This window comes from Somniosus microcephalus, chromosome 12 (genome assembly GCF_052327205.1).
Source record: "Somniosus microcephalus isolate GS21.2 chromosome 12, FLI_Smic_1.0, whole genome shotgun sequence".
Taxonomy (NCBI): Eukaryota; Metazoa; Chordata; class Chondrichthyes; order Squaliformes; family Somniosidae; genus Somniosus; species Somniosus microcephalus.
This window is the reverse complement of record NC_140998.1, coordinates 5,988,837-6,008,591: the sequence shown is the minus strand read 5'-3', so window position 1 is coordinate 6,008,591 and position 19,755 is coordinate 5,988,837. Positions and strand designations below refer to the sequence as shown.

Below are 19,755 nucleotides of genomic sequence, written 5' to 3'. Positions count from 1 at the left end.
ATGGGCTTGTTGATTCCTCTCAGTTTCCCTTGCTCCCTGTGAGGTATTGCCTAACCTTCACTTGGCACATACCCACAGCCACATGTTTAATATTGGGAGTTCACCGTCCAGATAGCTGTGGGCACAAAACCCACATCCTAACACTCCAATCTGGAACTGGCTGCCAGAAAAAGTGGTTAACTCTCAATCAAGTGATCCCTTACAAAAGGAATGCTTGTTGAGAAAGGGGAACTCGGAAGCTCACACAGATATTAATGAATATGCTGGATTTACAATGGTTAGGAGGCAATTGTACAGATCTTGGGTGGGCCTGGGCCTGTTCATCAATCGTTCAAAAAGCACCTTTGATGGGCCAATTGGCTTTTTCTGATACCAAGCTGTTTTATGCAGCCCTGGATGTTCTCTGTCTGTTAATATCCAGCAGTTAAGTGTTGCAGGCTGTTGAAATGAGAGATCTCAGAGGAGCTGAACTCTCGACATGCTGAAGGAGAAAAGCCTCTGCAAATTATAAAAAATCACTATTTTAGGAATGGGGAAAGGCCATTACACCCAAATAGACCAGCCCTTTTTTGCAGATCAACCCCACCTACCCACCCTCTCCCCACATCCCCCAACCCCACCTTCTCCCCAGCCCCAATCCCACCTACCCACCCTCTCCCCATGTCCCCAACCCCACCTACCCACCCTCTCCCCATATCCCTCAACCCCACCTTCTCCCCATATCCCCAATCCCACCCACCCACCTTCTCCCCATGTCCCCAACCCCACCTACCCACCCTCTCCCCATATCCCTCAACCCCACCTTCTCCCCATATCCCCAATCCCATCCACCCACCTTCTCCCCATGTCCCCAACCCCACCTACCCACCCTCTCCCCACATCCCCCAACCCCACCTTCTCCCCATATCCCCAATCCCACCTACCCACCTACCTTCTCCCCCGTATCCCCAGCCCCACCTACCCACCCTCTCCCTATATCCCCTACCCACCTTCTCCCCATATCCCCCACCTCACCTACCCACCCTCTCCCCATATTCCCCACCCCACCTACCCACCCTCTCCCACTATTTCCCAACTGTTAAGTCTGTGAATTATTTAGTTAATTAAGACACAGACTAATGAGTAACAATAAAAACAGGTCTTTACTGGTTGGAGGTAGGGACTATACTGAATACAAGATTACTGCACAGTGCTTATATACCGGTGTGTTCACCCCCGGTATTACGTCTACAGCAGCCTGAGAAAGTAGTACATCTCTTAAGGTGGAACAGGCTTAAGCTCTCTTAAGGTGGAACAGGTTACATACACAACACTCCTCCCTTCTTAGCTTTATAGTCATCCCCCCATTTAACATAACGTAATAACATATATACATATATAACTTCATGTTTAACGTAACATATCACAGATTCAGTCTCTGCGGAAAACAGTTCACAGATTCAATCTCTGTGGTGTAGTCGGTTCACGTTATTCATTCAATAGTCCTTTCATGGATTTAACAGCTTGAACTTCCGAACTGATTTGGCTCCGTTCGGAGGGACCACGTGTGTGATCTGGTAGAGGTGATAATGGTTCAGATGGGTCATCTTCTGTTTTTACTTTTCCTTTTCTGCTTCTTGGAGACTCTCTGGGCTCCATTGTCAGCTGCCACAGCTGCCAGCTGCATGCGCAGTTCCTCCTTCTCTTCCTCCTGTTTCCGTCGTAGAGCCAGCTTCTCCCGATGTTCCGTAGACTTTTGGTGCTCCTCCATGATTTCTGCACTTTGGGAGTCGAAGTTACAAGCTGGGCAGGACAGGACATCGTAATATTCGGTGTCGTCCACCAGGTCATAGTAATATTCGGTGTCGTCCTGAGCTAGACCAGTGAGAGGGTCGTCTATTTCCTCCATACCCAGCTGGACGTTAGCCAGCTCTTGTTCCAAATCCAGACATCTTTCCTGAAGAGACTGCTTCATGTGTACCTCTGCATCCAGCTTTTTCTGGGCTTTCAGCAAGTCGTTTACTAGTGACCTCATTTGTGATTTTAATACTTCAACTTCCTTTGGAGATTGATTGATCGGACTATGCAATCCCTCTACCGGAGCAGCTGTTTCAGCGGTCTGTTGTTCTACATTGACGTGAGTCAGCGTACTTTTGGCATCCAATGGCTGCTCTGTTGCAGTCGTTTCAGTCTGTGTCGTTACATCAGCCATCTCAATGACTTTTGAGAGCTCCGAACCCTTTTCCTTTGAAGATCGCAGCTCGTGTTCAAGTTTTTCCCATTTCAGAGTCTTGTCCCTCAGCATATGAAGGAGTTGGCTGACCGTTAACTCTTCTGACACCAGATTATGGCACGCACCTTCAGAACCTGAATCAGCTTTGATTCGTTCGGCCTCCTCGCGCAGATGGTTGGTGTGCTCCTGCTCCATTTTCTCCATCAGTTGCTTCTGTTGCCTTTCCAGATTCTCCCACTCTGTAACAAAGAACTTTTTTATTTCATTCATCTCTTGCTCAAAACGGCGAATCATTTGTTCTAATTGCTGTTGTAGTTTGAAATGGAGTTGAGTTCGAGCCCAGTGTCCCTCAAAAATGTGCATATCAGTAGACTTGACAGACTCAGAATTCTCTGTTAAACTATGTTGTTGTTGCTCAGTGGAATTCTGTGCTGAAACTTTGTCTTTTGCACATGGGTTGGTCTTACCATCATCAGTTCTAGAGTCTGGGCTGATTATCTGCACCGAGTTCTCACTCTTTATGGCTTTTAGCGAATGCCAGTCCATATTTATGTTTCTAAACCACTCCCGGCCTAGTAGTGGTGGACCTCCCTCCGGTAGCACATATAAGTCCATTATTTGACTTCCTTCGCCCTTGTTGGCCACTGCAACCTTTATTGTCCCGATGGGGTACACTCTCTGCCCCGTGTAGGTTGTCAATATAATCTCCGTATCCTGTAGGGGAATATGTTGGAATAACCTTCTGTAATCTTTCTTATTCATGACCGACAATGCCGATCCAGTGTCCAATTCCATTTTTACTTGGACTCCTTCTATCTGAAGAGTAACCCAAATTGTCTGGAGGTCTGCACCCTTACCAACGTTGAGTACCCTTAAGCTAGCCAGTTCAATACTGCTTAAGCCAGCCAGTTCATTACTGCTAGCGTCTGAATCGGACTCCTGTTCGGCCACCTTGTGTACCTTTGCGTATTTCCCTTGCGGTGACTTCTTGTTGCTGGTCTTCTTCCCTGACCTGCATACTCTAGCTATATGTCCAAGCTTACCACATGTTCTGCATTCTTGGTTTTTAAACCAACACTGGTTCTGATCATGCGTTGTCTTTCCACAACGATAACATTTAACAGAACTCACACCCAATTTGTGTGCACTGAGCTCCGGTGACCGTAGCTGCATTACTGCCGTGCCTCTCGCTGCGGCTTCGTGTGCTGCTGCCATAGTGACCGCCTTCTCAAGCGTCAGCTCATTCTCCTCGAGCAGTCGCTTTTGTGTATCCTGTTTAAATAAACCACACACAAATTTGTCTCGTAGTGCATCTGTCAGTCCCGTTCCAAACTGGCAATATTTCGCTAATTTACGCAATTCCAGCAAATATTCAGCATTGCTTTCATGCTGTAGCTGCCTTCTGTCGTAAAATTTAAATCGTTCCGCTAGCATCAGCGGCGTGGGGTTTAGATGATCTTTCAGGACAGTAACAATCTCATCGAACGTCTTATCCGCCGGTTCATCTGGTGATAACAGGTGTTTCAATTGCCCGTATGTCTTCGCACCCATTAAATTTAATAATGTTAGAGCTTTATCTTGGTCACGAATTTTATTGGCCTTACAATAATTTTTTACTCTTTCAACATATATGGCCCAATCTTCGAGGTCACTATCAAAGGTGCTAATATTCCCGTGTTTAGGCATTGTAGATTTGCAATTTCTCAGATTTTATTTTCTTTACTTGTTATCAAAGATGGCGGCTTCCCGCTCTTGCCGTCGTCCTCCGCCCACAAAATGGCGGTTTTCCCGCGCTTGCCGGTCTTCACCCGTCCCCCGACGCCGTCTCCCTTCAGCCCCCGAGTGCGGCCCTTATCTTCGCCGCGATCGCCCGAGTGCGGCCCTTATCAGCGGATGCGATCGATGGCCCGGCTGCGCCTCGCACTTGAAAGCGGCCCGGCCCTTATCAGTGCTTGTGATCGATGGCCCGGCTGCGCCCCTCACTTCAAAGCGGCCCGGCCCTTATCTGCCGATCGCTATCGCCCTGTACCTCTCTCTTCCCCAGTCCTGTCTTCTACTCCGGTTCACAAGCTGATGGAGGCTTCAGGGTCCTAATGCCTGTCGCTTCCAGTGGGGTGGTGAGTGGTGAGGTTTGAAACCTCTCTTCAACCGCCGTGGAATAACTGCCGCAGGGTAAGAACCTGACTCGTCGCCAGTGTTAAGTCTGTGAATTATTTAGTTAATTAAGACACAGACTAATGAGTAACAATAAAAACAGGTCTTTACTGGTTGGAGGTAGGGACTATACTGAATACAAGATTACTGCACAGTGCTTATATACCGGTGTGTTCACCCCCGGTATTACGTCTACAGCAGCCTGAGAAAGTAGTATATCTCTTAAGGTGGAACAGGCTTAAGCTCTCTTAAGGTGGAACAGGTTACATACACAACACCAACCCTACCTACCCACCCTCTCCCCATATCCCCACCCACCTTCTCCCCATATCCCCAACCCCACCCACCCACCTACCTTCTCCCCCGTATCCCCAACCCCACCTTCTCACCTTCTCCCTCAGCCCCACCTACCCACCTTCTCACCATGTCCCTCAACCCCACCTTCTCACCCTTTCCCTCAATCCCACTGACCTACCTTATTACCGTCTCACCCCATCCCTCAACCCCACCTACCCACCTTCTCCCCATATCCCTCAACCCCACCTACCCACCTTCTCCCCATATCCCTCAACCCCACCTTCTCACCATGTCCCTCAGCCCCACCTACCCACCTTCTCACCATATCCCTCAACCCCACCTTCTCACCATGTCCCTCAGCCCCACCTACCCACCTTCTCACCATATCCCTCAATCCCACCTTCTCACCATGTCCCTCAGCCCCACCTACCCACCTTCTCACCATATCCCTCAATCCCACCTTCTCACCATATCCCTCAACCCCACCTACCCACTTTCTCCCCATATCCCCAACCCCACCCACCCACCTACCTTCTCCCCCGTATCCCCAGCCCCACCTACCCACCTTCTCACCATATCCCTCAATCCCACCTTCTCACCATGTCCCTCAATCCCACCTTCTCCCCATATCCCCAACCCCACCTTCTCACCCTTTCCCTCAATCCCACTGACCTACCTTATTACCGTCTCACCCCATCCCTCAACCCCTCCTACCCACCTTTCTCCGCATCCATCAGCTCCACCTACCACCCCAAGGGCAGTAGTATTGAAGTATATAACATTCCCCGTTGACATTTTATTATCAATGGCTTCAGTTCAGTGAAGTAATTGTATCTAGGCAGGACCTGTGTGCTATCATTAGATGTCTCAGGTGTACATCTTTGCACATCAGGTGACATAACAAGCACAAACTCATAGCCCTGCCCTGAAAACCAGGTGCGAGTCCCTGACCCCTTGTGGATGAGGCACACGATCCTTTTCCTTCTCAAGGCTGAAGAGGCTGGGGCTCTTAACTGAAGGCTGAGAGGTGACCTGATCTTGGTCTTTAACATTATGAAGGGGTTTGATAGGGTAGACGTAGAGAACATGTTTCCACTTGTGGGGAAGTCCAAAACCAGAGATCATCATAAATATAAGATAATCCCTAATAAATCCAATAGGGAAATCAGGTGAACTTCTTTACTCAGAGAGTGGTGAGAATGTGGAACTCTCTACCACAGGGAGCAGTTAAGGCAAATGGCATAGATACATTTAAGGGGAAGCTACATAAGTACTCGAGGGAAAAAGGAATAGAAGGATATTCTGATAAGGGGAGATGAAGTGGGAGGAGGCTCGTGTGGAGCATAGAACGGCTGGGCCCAATGGCCTGTTTCTGTGTCGTATATATGTAATTTCAACCTGACCGTTCACAGTGGTCACCTGTGCCCTTGCAGTGGCAGGAAAAACATAGAAACATAGAAGATAGGAGCAGGAGTAGGCCATTCGGCCCCTCGAGCCTGTTCCGCCATTTATTGAGATCATGGCTGATCATCCAAATTCAGTACCCTGTCCCTGCTTTCTCCCCATATCCCTTGATCCCTTTAGCCTTAAGAAATATATCTAACTCCTTCTTGAATATATTTAATGAATTGGCGTCATCTCTGTCCTAAATGGCTTACCCCTTATCCTTAGACTGTGACCCCTGGTTCTGGACTCCCCCGCCATCGGGAACATCCTTCCCTGCATCTAGTCTGTCTAGCCCACCCAGCTTTGTGTCGTCTGCAAACTTGGAGATATTACATCTAGTTGCCTCATCTAGATCATTTATATATATTGTGAATAACGGGTCCTAGCACCGATCCCTGCGGTACCCCACTAGTCACTGCCTTCCACTCGGAAAAAGACCCGTTTATTCCAACTCTTTGCTTCTTGTCTGCCAACCAGTTCTCTATCCAAGACAGTACCTTACCCCCAATCCCATGTTCTTTAACTTTGCACGCTAATCTCTTATGCGGGACCTTATCGAAAGCCTTCTGAAAGTCCAAATACACCACATCCACTGGTTCTCCCTTATCTATTCTACCAGTTACATCTGAAAAAATTCCAGTAGATTAGTCAAGCATGATTTACCTTTTGTAAATCCATGTTGACTTTGTCCGATCCTGTCACTGTTTTCCAATCCATGGGTACTGTTCCAGATTCCATCGAATGTTGGAAGATGATCAGCAATGCATCTACTATTTCTAGGGCCACTTCCTTAAGTACCCTAGGATGTAGATTATCAGGCCCTGGGGATTTATCGGCCTTCAGTCCCGTCAATTTCCCTAACACCATTTCCCTACAAATACTGATTTCTTTCAGTTCCTCCCTTTCATCAGACCCTATGTTCCCCGACAGCTCTGGGAAGTTATTTGTGTCCTCCTTTGTGAAGACAGAACCAAAGTATGTATTTAATTGGTCAGCCATTTCTTTGTTCCCCATTATAAATTCCCCTGATTCTGACTGCAAGGGACCTACGCTTGACTTCACCAATCTTTTTCTCTTCACATATCTATAGAAGCTTTTACAGTCAGTTTTTATGTTCCCTGCAAGCTTACTCTCATAATCTATTTTCCCCCTCTTAATTAATCCCTTTGTCCTCCTTTGCTAAATCCTAAACTGCTCCCAATCCTCAGGTTTGCTGCTTTTTCTGGCCAAATTATATGTCGTCTCCTTGGATCTTATGCTATCCCTAATTTCCCTTGTTAGCCACGGTTGAGTCACCTTTTTTGTTTTATTTTTATGCCAAACAGGGATGAACAAATTCTGTAGTTCATCCATGCGATCTTTAAATGTTTGCCATTGCCTATCCCCTGTCAACCCTTTAAGTAACGTTCCCCAATCCATCCTAGCCAACTCGCGCCTCATACCATCGTAGTTTCCTTTATTTAAATTCAGGACCCTAGTTTCTAAGTCAAATACTTCACTCTCCATTTTAATGAAGAATTCTATCATATTATGATCGCTCATCCCCAAGGGGCCTCGCACAACAACATTGCTAATTAATTCTTTCTCATTACATAATACCCAGTCTAAGATGGCCTGATCTCTAGTTGGTTCCTCGACATATTGGTCCAGGAAACCATCCCGTATACACTCCAGGAATTCCTCCTCCACAGTATTGTTACTAATTTGGTTAGACCAATCTATATGTAGATTAAAGTCACCCATGATAACTGCTGTGCCCTTATTGCACGCATCTCTAATTTCCTGTTTAATGCCATCCCCAACCTCAGCATTACTGTTTGGGGGTCTGTGTACAACTCCCACTAATGTTTTCTGCCCCATGGTATTTCTCAGCTCTGCCCATACAGATTCCACATCATCAGAGCTAATATCCTTCCTTACTATTGTGTTAATCTCCTCTTTAACCAGCAATGCTACCCCACCTCCTTTTCCTTTTTTCCTGTCCTTCCTGAATATTGAATACCCCTGGATGTTGAATTCCCAGTCTTGGTCACCCTGGAGCCATGTCTCCGTAATCCCAATTATATCATATCCGTTTACATCTATTTGTGCAGCTAATTCATCCACCTTATTACGAATGCTCCTTGCATTAAGACACAAAGGCCTAGAAATTCGGTGGGCTGCGCCACCAGTTAGCGCCTAAAGAGGGCACTCAGTGGCTTTAGCGCCACTGGCCACACCTCCCGCGATATTTAGCGGGGCGCTAATGGCGGCGTTAGCCTGTAGCACTACGCCGCAACCGATGACGTCATCGGTGTGCGCAGCGCCCCGCTTAATCGCGATATTTGGTCGCACCCGCCTCTAATGCCGGTCGCAAATCGCGCCCGGTTCACTGGGCCTACCTGTGGCGGTAGTGGCGCAAATTAAGGTGGAGGTGCGGGGTGGCCATTTTTTTCGGTGGCCACCTGCCAGCACCTCCGTCCCAGGCCTCCTGATCCCCCCCCGGGCAGTGCCGGCTGTGTCCCGAGAGCCCGGCACTTCTCCTCGGTGCCGGGCTCTTTTGCCGGCACTCGCGATCGGTCATCGCGCTGGTGCAGGCCCCTCCCCCTTAAGAAGGGGAGGAAGTCCTGCAGTACTGCAACGCGCCGTGCCGCAACGTGTGGCGCTGCGGCACGTTGCGCTGCGATATTTAGTTTCAGCACCCCACGAGGGCCTTGAGCAGCGCCCCGCGTCCCTCTTGGGGCGCTCAAACTGAATTTCCGGCGGGCGCAACGACTCCGTTCGCAGCAGTAATTCCGGCGCCCAGGCGAGCTTGGCGCCCCGTTTGGGGCTCCACCGAATTTCTAGGCCTAAGCCTTCAGACTTGATTATTTAACACTTAGTCCTTTTAGAATTATTATTTGCTGTGGCCCTGTTTGATTTACACCCTTGATTTCTCTGACTTCCACTTTTGCTTTTCTCCTTCCTGTCTCTTGTTTCTATCCTTGCTTCCCTTTCCTCTGTCTCCCTGCACAGGTTCCCAACCCCCTGCCATTTTAGTTTAAACCCTCCCCCAGAGCACTAGCAAACACTCCCCCTAGGACATCGATTCCGGTCCCACCCAGGTGCAAACCATCCAGTTTGTACTGGTCCCACCTCCCCCAGAACCGGTTCCAATGTCTCAGGAATTTGAATCCCTCCCCCTTGCACCATTCCTCCAGCCACGTATTCAACTGAAATATCCTTCTATTTCTACTCTGACTAGCACGTGTCACTGGTAGCAAGCCTGAGATTACTACCTTTGAGGTCCTATTTTTTAATTTACCCCTAACTCCCTATATTCACCTTTTAGGACCTCATCCCATTTATTACCTATATCGTTGGTACCTTTATGCACCACGACAACTGGCTGTTCACCCTCCCCCTCCAGAATGCCCTGCAGCCGCCCCGAGACATCCTTTACCCTTGCACCAGGGAGGCAACATACCATCCTGGAGTCTCGTTTGAGGCTGCAGAAATGCCTATCTATTCCCCTTACAATAGAATCCCCTATCACTATAGATCTCCCGCTCTTTTTCCTCCCGTCCTGTGCAGCAGGACCACCCATGGTGCCAGGAAGTTGGCTGCTGCTGCCTTCCCCTGATAAGCCATCTCCCTCAACAATATCCAAAGTGGTATATCTGTTTGAAAGGGAGATGGCCACAGGGGACTCCTGCACTACCTTCCAGCACCTACTACTCTGCCTGGCGGTCACCCTTTCCCTTCCTGCCTGTGCAGCCTTTACCTGCGGTGTGACCAACTCCCTAAACGTGCTATCCACGATGTCCTCAGCATCGCGAATGCTCCAGTATGTATCCATTCGCAGCTCCAGCGTTGCAATGCGGTCTGTCAGTAGCTGCAGCTGGATACACTTCCCGCACACATGGTCGTCAGGGACACAGGAAGTGTCCCTGAGTTCCCACATAGTGCAGGAGGAGCATGCCACGGGGCCGAGCTGTGCTGCCATGACTTACCCTTTAATTAATTCAAATTAAATTAAATCAAATCAATACCACAATTACAGTACAATTAAATGATATACTCAAGGTCCCTTGTTTACTAGCACTCCCCGCTACACAACAGAGACCCTAGAAACTATAAACCACTAAAATTAAGTTTGGAAAAAAGCAAGAGAGAGATACTCACCAACCAATCACTTACCTGCTTACTGGTGACGTCACACTTCGATTACTTTTTACTTCTCGCTGCTGCCGCCGATGTGTCTGGGCTGCTCTCTCTCTCCCTGCTCCTTAACTCCTCGGTCTCTGCGTTCAGTCTCCCCCCAGGGTCGCTCTCGCTGCTGCCGCTGGTGAGTCTGGGCTGCTCTCTCTCTCCCTGCTCCTTAACTCCTCGGTCTCTGCGTTCAATCTCCCCCCAGGGCCGCTCTCGCTGCTGGTGTGTCTGGGCCGCTCTCTCTCTCCCTGCTCCTTAACTCCTCGGTCTCTGCGTTCAGTCTCCCCCCAGGGCCGCTCTCGCTGCTGCCGCCGGTGAGTCTGGGCCGCTCTCTCTCTCCCTGTTCCTTAACTCCTCGGTCTCCGTGCTCAGTCTCCCCCCAGGGCCGCTCTCGCTGCTGGTGTGTCTGGGCCGCTCTCTGTCTCCCCGCTCCTTAACTCCTCGGTCTCCGAGCTCAGTCTCCATCCAGGGCCGCTCTCACTGCTGCCGCTGGTGTGTCTGGGCCGCTCTCTCTCTCCCTGTTCCTTAACCCATCGGTCTCCGCGCTCAGTCTCCACCCAGGGCCGCTCTCGCTGCTGCCACCGGTGAGTCTGGGCTGCTCTCTCTCTCCCTGCTCCTTAACTCCTCGGTCTCTGAGTTCAGTCTCCACCCAGGGCCGCTCTCGCTGCTTCCGCTGGTGTGTCTGGGCCGCTCTCTGTCTCCCCGCTCCTTAAACCCTCGGTCTCCGTGCTCAGTCTCCACCCAGGGCCGCTCTCGCTGCTGCCGCTGGTGTGTCTGGGCCGCTCTCTCTCTCCCTGTTCCTTAACCCATCGGTCTCCGCGCTCAGTCTCCACCCAGGGCCGCTCTCACTGCTGCCGCTGGTGTGTCTGGGCCGCTCTCTCTCTCCCTGCTCCTTAACTCCTCGGTCTCTGAGTTCAGTCTCCACCCAGGGCCGCTCTCGCTGCTTCCGCTGGTGAGTCTGGGCCGCTCTCTGTCTCCCCGCTCCTTAAATCCTTGGTCTCCGCACTCAGTCTCCACCCAGGGCCGCTCTCACTGCTGCCGCCGGTGAGTCACCAGGAAATTGGTGTGAATCTTGAAAATGCTTTGAGCAAATCATTTTTTGTGCCACATTTCTCCCCATAGCGAACTCCAGGAATGCCGCAGTGGATAGTTTGGTGCATTGTTCTGTGCTGGCAGGGCGAGCGGCTCCAGGGGCTGCTTATTGCCATTCAAGCAGAGCAGTCTCAAGTTTCACAAATATTTCTGTAAGATTGAGAAGCATGCTTGGCAGCTCCTTGGACTGGTTTCCACACATTCACACCTCCCCCCGTATCCCAACTTGAATGACCTGACTGGTCCAGCAGCCCCTCCCCGCCTGAAGGCACTGGTTTTTGGAGCGACTCGCAGAATGGGGAGGAATGTGGCCTTGAAGGGAAGGGGAAGCTAGTCTCTGATCTCTGAACAGGGACCATCCTCATGTACCCTCACACTCTGCTCCTCCACAGTTCAATCCAATTCTAGTGGTGTGGTTGAAGATCACGTGAGAAAGTTTGAGCATGTATGAATGAAATTTTCCCCTCCCCCTCTCTCCTTGCTTCACCGAACTAACGAAGGAGGGGAGGGGGGAAACGCAGTCTTGAAACAGATGGACTATTGGCTATGGTGAGATGTCCACTTTTGTGGCCTGCGTGAGGACTGATGATCCTCAGTACCTAAGAGAGCATGAAATGAGAAGAAGGCAGTGTGCAGTGAGCACCTGCAGGTTGCCATAAGACGTCTTCATCCCTAATGTTACTACCTACGTGACCCAAATTGGGTTCTGAGGAACGTAGGAACAGGAATAGGCTATTTAGTCCCGCGAGCCTCTTCAGCGATTTAATGAGTTAATGGAATGCATTCAAGCAGTTTCCCAGAACAATAAGTCGAGGAACCAACCATGGAACAGGCTATTTTGCATCTTGTATTGTGCAATGAGACCGGGTTAATCAGTAATCTCATAGTAAAGGATCCTCTGGGGGGGAGAGTGATCATAATATGATAGAATTTCACATTGGGTTTGAGAGTGAAATACGTAAGCCCGAAACAAGAGCCTTAAATTTAAATAGTGCCAGTTACATAGGTATGTGGGGAGAGTTAGCTAAGGTGGATTGGGAAATTAGATTAAAAGGTAGGACAGTAGATAATCAGTGGCAAACATTTAAAGAAATATTCCAAAATTCTCAATGAATATTCATTCCATTGAGAAATAAATACTCCATGGGAAAAGTGATCCATCTGTGGCTAACTAAAGAAGTTAAGGATAGTATTAGATTAAAAGAAGAGGCTTATAATGTTGCGAAGAATAGTAGTAAGCCTGAGGATTGTGAGAGCTTTAGAAACCAGCAAAGGATGATCAAAAAATTAATAAAAATGGAGAAAATAGAATGAGAGTAAACCAGCAAGAAATATAAAAACAGATTGTAAGAGTTTCTACAAGTATGTAGAATGGAAGAGAGTAGCAAAAGTAAACGTTGGTCCCTTAGAGGCTGGGACAGGAGAAATTATAATGGGGAATAAGGAAATGGCAGAGACTTGAAACAAATATTTTGTATCTGTCTTCACAGTAAAAGACACAAAAAGCTTACCAAAAACAGTGTGGAACCAAGAGGCTAATGAGAGTGAGGATCTTAAAGTAGTTAATATCAGTAGAGAAAAAATACTTGAGAAACTAATGGGACTAATAGCCGACAAATCCCCTGGACCCAATGGCCTATATCCTAGAGTTCTAAAAGAGGTGGCTGCAGAGATAGTGGATGCATTGATTGTGATCTTCCAAAATTCCCTAGATTCTAGAACAGTTCCAGTGGATTGGAAGGGAGCAAATGTAACCCCGCTATTCAAGAAAGGAGGGAGAGAGAAAACCAGGAACTACAGACCAGTTAGCCTGACATCCGATGTTGGGAAAATGCTGGAATCCATTATTAAGGAAGTGGTAACAGGGCATTTAGAAAATCATACATGGTTTTATGAAAGGGAAATCATGTTGGACAATTTATTCGAGTTTTTTGAGGCTGTAACTAGCACGGTAGATAAAGGGGAACCAGTGGATCTGGTATATTTGGATTTCCAAAAGAATTAGGAGCAGGAGTAGGCCATATGGGTCCCTCGAGCCTGCTCCACCATTCAATAAGACCACGGCTGATCTTCAACCTCAACTCCACTTTCCCGCCCAATCTTCATATCCCTTGATTCCCCATGAGTCCAAAACTCTATCGATCTCAGCCTTGAATATACTCAATGACTGAGCCTCCACAGCCCTCTGGGGGAGAGAATTCCAAAGATTCACCACCCTCTGAGTGAAGAAATTCTTCCTCATCTCAGTCTTAAATGGCTGACCCCTTATCCTGAGACTGTGACCCCTAGTTCTAGACACTCTAGCCAGGGGAAACAACCTCTCGGCATCTACCCTGTCGATCGAGGAAGAATAGAAAAACAATATTTTTTAAATGGTGAGAAACTATTAAATGTTGGTGTTCAGAGAGATTTAGGGGTCCTCGTACAGGAAACACAGAGAGTTAGCATTCAGGTACAGCAAGCAATTGGGAAGGCAAATGGCATGTTGGCCTTTATTGCAAGGGGGTTGGAGTACCAGAGTAAGGAAGTCTTGCTACAATTGTACAGGGCCTTGGTGAGACCACACCTGGAGTACTGTGATAGGTTTTGGTTTCCTTATTGAGGAAGGATAAACTTGCCTTGGAGGCGGTGCAACGAAGGGTCACTAGATTGATTCCTGGGATGAGAGGGTTGTCCTATGAGGAGAGATTGAGTAGAATGGGCCGATACTCTCTGGAGTTTAGAAGAATGAGAGGTGATCTCATTGAAACATACAAGATTCTGAGAGGGATTGACAGGGTAGACACCACACAGACTGCAGCGGTTCAAGAAGGAGGCTCACCACCACCTTCTCAAGGGCAATTAGTGATGGGTTATAAATGCTGGCCTTGTCGGTGACCCAGGAATGAATTTTTAAAAAGTGGTTGTTTACCCCGGCTGGAGAGTCTACATAGAAACTAGGAGCAGGAGTAGGCCATTCGGCCCTTCGAGCCTGCTCCGCCATTCAACGAGATCATGGCTGATCATCCAAACCCTAGCACCCGGTCCCTACACCGACAGCCATCCCACCCAAGCCCTATCCCAGTAACCCCACATATTTAATCCCCCCTATCATGGCCAATCAACCTAACCCGCACACCTTTGGACTGTGGGAGGAAACCGGAGCACCCGGAGGAAACCCACGCAATCACGGGGCGAATGTGCAAACTCCACACAGACAGTCACCCGAGGCCAGATTTGAACCCGGGTCCCTGGCGCTGTGAGGCAACAGTGCTAACCACTATGCCACCGTGCTGCCACTACAGCTAGGGGGCGTAGACTCAGGATAAGAGGTTGGCTATTTAAGACTGAGATAAGGAGGAATTTCTTCATTCAGAGGGTTGTGAATATTTGCAATTCTCTACCCTAAAGGGCTGTGGATGCTCAGTTGTTGAGTATACTCAAGACAGAAATCGATAGATTTTTGGAATCTAGGGGAACCAAGAGATATGGAGATCGGGCGAGAAATTGCAGTTGAGGTTGTAGATCAGCCATGATCTTATTGAATGGCGGAGCAGGCTCGAGGGGCCGAATGGCCGACTCCTGCTCCTAATTCTTATGTTCTTATCATGGCTGATCTGTGACCTAACTCCATATACCCTTTGCCCCATATCCTTTAATAACTCTGGTTAACAAAAATCTATCAATCTCAGATTAAAATTAACAATTAATCTAGCATCAACTGCCGTTTACAGAAGAGAGTTCCAAACTTCTACCACCCTTTGTGTGTAGAAGTGTTTCCTAATTTCACTCCTGAAAGGTTTGGCTCCAAATTTTAGACTCTGCCCCCTAGTCCTAGACTCCCCAACTAACGGAAATAGTTTCTCTCTATCCACCCTATCTGTTTCCCTTAATATCTTGAAAACTTCGATCAAACCACCCCTTAACCTTCTAAATTCCAGGGAATACAACCCTAATTTGTGTAATCTCTCCTCGTAACTTAACCCTTGGAGTCTGGGTATCATTCTGGTAAATCTACGCTGCACTCCCTCCAAGGCCAATATATCCTGTGGTGCTCACAGTACTCCAGGTGTGGTGTAACCAGGGTTTTGTACAGCTGCAGCATAACTTCTATTCTAGTCCTCTAGATATAAAGGCCAGCATTCCAATTAGCCTTTTTGATTATTTCCTGCACCTGTCCATAACATTTGAACGATCTATGTACCTGGACCCCGAAGTTAATGAGCTTGGGCTTGCTTCCTTTGGGCAAGAGAAACTTCAAGGCTGTGAGAGGAACTGACTACCTTGATGTACCCCGGGGGGCTTTACTCAGTAATCTAAAAACTCTCCCCTTGCTTTTTGCTTTAGTCACTAACTCCGGTAGTGAATTCCACAGCCTAACAACCCTCTGTGTAAAAAAAATTCTCCTGCTCGCTGTCCTCAATCTCTTCTGTTTAATATTATATCCATTTTCCCTCAGGGATATGTCCATTTTGTCTCATTCTCCTTTTTGTTATTGTGTGCAGTATTTTAATATTGTATCAAATAACCGTGCGTGCGCGTGTGTGCCCGCGTGTATGTGCCCGTGTGTGTGCATGTGTCAGCTGAGGACACAAATGGGCTGGGCGGTGTTGCCCTCCATGATTGCTCATTTATTTTTCTCACAGTTATCCAACATGAACCTGGCAAGTGGAGCACTGAGCAGAGAAAACATGTTGATGACGCCAGGCCTCCGCTCATCAGTCAATAACTTGGGTCCGACACGCAGTGCCCAGCCCGACCTTCAGGCACCCAACTCTGGATATGTCGACAGAGCCGCTTCTGCAGCCTCCCGGTAAGGTCTGAAAAAAGAACCCACTTTTTCCCGAATGGCGTTGTTGTTCAACACTAGCAAAGACTGCAGTGTTTCGTGTTAGCCTGGCAATGCTCACTGATGCCAGGCCAGGTTAATCAGATCAAACGTTATCCAGCAGCTTTCGCTCGGTGGGTTGGACGATGGATTGTGAGTAAAATTTTTCACTGTATCAAACAGCTTCTGTACAGTCAGCAAATACACCGACAGCCGCTTCACCGTGTGAGGCAGTTCTTGGGAGCCCCACAGAAGGTGTGTTGTTGAAAGAGTTTTAGTATGGTGTCCCTATTAGAGGGGGAGACATGAAGAATGCCTCCTATAGAAGGGAGCTCGGGGTGTATTGGAGCATAGCAATATACGGGGCAGCAAGGGGCCATTGCAGTCCCAAAGTTCCCAATGTCGTTTATACTCTGTGTCTTGTATGCCTCCTTCACTTGTCTCATCAATAACATTTTGAGACACAGTATGTGAGTAATTTGAGACGTGACGTGTGGTGAGTGTAGCGAGTTCGGGAGGAACAGGTGGCTCTGGACCTTTGGTTCCCAAAGCTCTCCACCACTGGGAGTTTTCCTCACCTCATGTCTGGCTCTGTTGTAGACTCATTGATAGAGATTGATCACTGATTGGTCAACAACTCCATTATCATGGATCATGGGATGATCATGATGGTAGAAGGCGAACTAGACGGACCTTGTAATTCCTCTGATCCTATGTCAAAAACTCTATCCAGATCCCTTGAAAGTTGCCGACACTCCCTGAACAGACGGCTTCACGCATTCCCCACCCTCTGTCGAATAGTTCAAACGGAACTCTGCTCTTCTCTCTTCTGTTTGCGACCATGTCCCCACTTATGTTTTGTGTTTGTGTCAAACAGTTTATTAAGGTTGGGTTTAACGGTACTCCTTCGAGTCTTGAAATCTCAGTACAGTGTTTCCTAACACTGCTGTGTTTTGGGGTTTTTAAGCGAGCTATGTTCCTTGAGCTAGGAAAGAGATTAATAAGCAGGACCTCAAAGGTAGCAATCTACAGATTGCTCCTGGTGCCATGAGCTAGTGAGTATAGAAATAGGAGGATAGAGCAGATGAATGCGTGGCTGGAGAGATGGTGCAGGAGGGAGGGCTTCAGATTCCTGGGACATTGGGACCGGTTCTGGGGGAGGTGGGACCTGTACAGGCCGGACGGGTTACACCTCAACAGAACTGGGACCAGTATGTTCAAGGGGGCGTTTGCTAGTGCTGTTGGGGAGGGTTTAAACAAATTTGGCAAGGGGATGGGCATCAGGATGTAGCATTAGAAAGGAGAAACAAGGTGTGCGAAGGATTGGGAGAGACAGAGAGCACTAGAGTAAGAAATAGTGCGGTATTAGGTGGGGTCAGACTAAGAGAATACAAGAAGGGTTTACAGTGCATGTGTGTAAACGCACGAAGCGTGGTAAATAAGGTTGGTGAGCTGCAGGCACAGATAGCCACATGGTAATATGATGTAATGGCGATAACGGAGACCTGGCTCAAAAAAGGGCAGGATTGGGTACTAAATATTCCTGGATATAAGGTGTTCAGGAAAGATAGGGAAGGAAAGAAAGGAGGTGGTGTGGCAGTATTGATTAAGGAGAATGTTACAGTGCTGGAGAGAGAGGATGTCCTGGAGGGGTCAAGGACAGAATCTATTTGGTTAGAGTTAATGAACAGTGTAGGTGCCATTACATTACTAGGTGTATTCTATAGGCCGCCAACTCGTGGGAAGGATATGGAGGAGCAAATTTGCAGGGACATTAGAGTGAGGATCAAGAACTATAGAGTAGTGAAAATGGGGGACATCAACTATCCTAATATAGATTGGGATAGTAATAGTGTAAAGGGCAGAGAGGGGAAGAATGTCTAAAGTGTGTTCTGGTGAACTTTCTTAATCAATACATTTCCAGCCCAACGAGGAAGGCGGCATTGCTGGATCAGGTTCTGGGGAATGAGGTGGGTCAAGTGGAGCAAGTGTCAGTAGGTGAACATTTAGGGAACAGTGATCATAGTATCATAAGGTTTAGATTAGCTATGGAAAAGGACAGGGCGCAATCTAGAGTAAAAATACTAAATTGGAGGAAGGCCAATTTCAGTGGGTTGAGAATGGATCTGGCCCGGGTAAATTGGAAACAAAGATTGGCAGGCAAAACTGTAATCGAACAATGGGCTGCCTTTAAAGAGGAGATGGTTCGGATACAGTTGAGGTACATTCCCGTGGCGGGGAAAGATCGGGCAATCAAAGCCAGAGCTCCCTGGATGATGAGAGATAGAGAGTAAGATGAAGCAGAAAAAGGGGGCGTATGACAGATGTCAGGTTGAGAATACAAGTGAGAACCAGGCTGAATATAGAAAGTTCAGAGGGGAAGTGAGAAAGGAATTAAGAGGGCAAAGAGAGGGGCAGAATTGGGTGCCTTTGCGCCTCCTGTTAGCGCCCCCTGGGGTGCTAACAGGGCACAAATGGCTTTGCGACCAGGGGCGGCGCTGATATCAACTCCCGCTGTATTCACCGGGAGTTTTGCGGTGGCGTATTGGCACTGCGCCCCGATCTCCTTCGCCCGGAGATCATGACGTCATCGCCGTGCACAGCGCTCCAGACCCGAAGTTGACTCCCGTCCCCTGCAGCAGCGCCGGTCAAAAACACCGACAGTTGCAGGAGGCGTGCATCGGGCGGCCGGCCGCTTCGGGGGCGATGATTAAAGGCCGAGGTAAGTAAAAAAAAAACTTACTTTCTTGTTCCAGTTTTTTTTTGCGGGTTCCTGCCCGCGATTGAGTGCCGGTCTGATCGCGTGGGATCGCGGCTGCCTTGGGGGTCCAGGTAGGTACTTATATTGCAAAGCCTGCAGCAATGGACCTTCCCTTTAAGGGAGGGAAGGAGCCTTTGAACGCGGCGGCGCTGCACGGCCCAGTGTGCAGCGCTGCTGAAGTCTCCGCCCCGCCTGCTGCCACTTGTGCTCCAAGAGGAAGTGGAGTGCTTGATTTAGCGCTCCATTTCCTTCCTGGAGCGCAAAACCGAATTTTTTTAAAGTTAGCACCCCAAACGGGGCTAGAATGAATTTCTCCCCCAGAGAGTATGAGAATAGATTGGCAGCTAAGATAAAAGGGGATCCAAAAGTCTGCTATAGGCATATAAATAGTAAATGGGTAGTAAGAGGAGGGGTGGGGCTGATTAGGAACCAAAAAGGAGACCTACGCATGGACACAGAGGGCATGACTGAGGTACTAAATGAGTACTTTACATCTGTCCTCACCAAGGAAGAAGATGCTGCCAAAGCCATAGTGAAAGAGGAGGTACACGAGTTACTGGATTTGATCAAAATTGATATAGAGGAGGTGCTAGAAAGGCTGGCTGTTCTTAAAGTAGATAAGTCACCAGGACCAGATGAGATTCATTCTAGGATGCTGAGGGAAGTAAAGGTGGAAATTGCGGAGGTACTGGCCATAATCTTCCAATCCCCCTCAGATACGGTGGTGGTGCCAGAGGACTGGACAATTGCCAATGTTACACCCTTGTTCAAAAAAGGGTGCAAGGATAAACCCAGCAACTACAGGCCAGTCAGTTT

The 19,755-nt window shown here is 48.4% G+C and overlaps 1 protein-coding gene across 1 annotated transcript in view; it reads left to right on the top strand.

The window, feature by feature from the left end:
• LOC147108994 (tubulin polyglutamylase TTLL5-like) overlaps positions 1–16,506 on the top strand; it is a 166,084-nt gene extending 149,578 nt beyond the window's left edge. Inside the window, exon 16 of the mRNA XM_086004163.1 lies at positions 15,997–16,506. Within this exon, the coding sequence (XP_085860289.1) occupies positions 15,997–16,167 (171 nt within the window). The 3' untranslated portion in view covers positions 16,168–16,506. The remainder of the gene's footprint in view (positions 1–15,996) is intronic.
• The last annotated feature ends 3,249 nt before the right edge of the window (positions 16,507–19,755 follow it).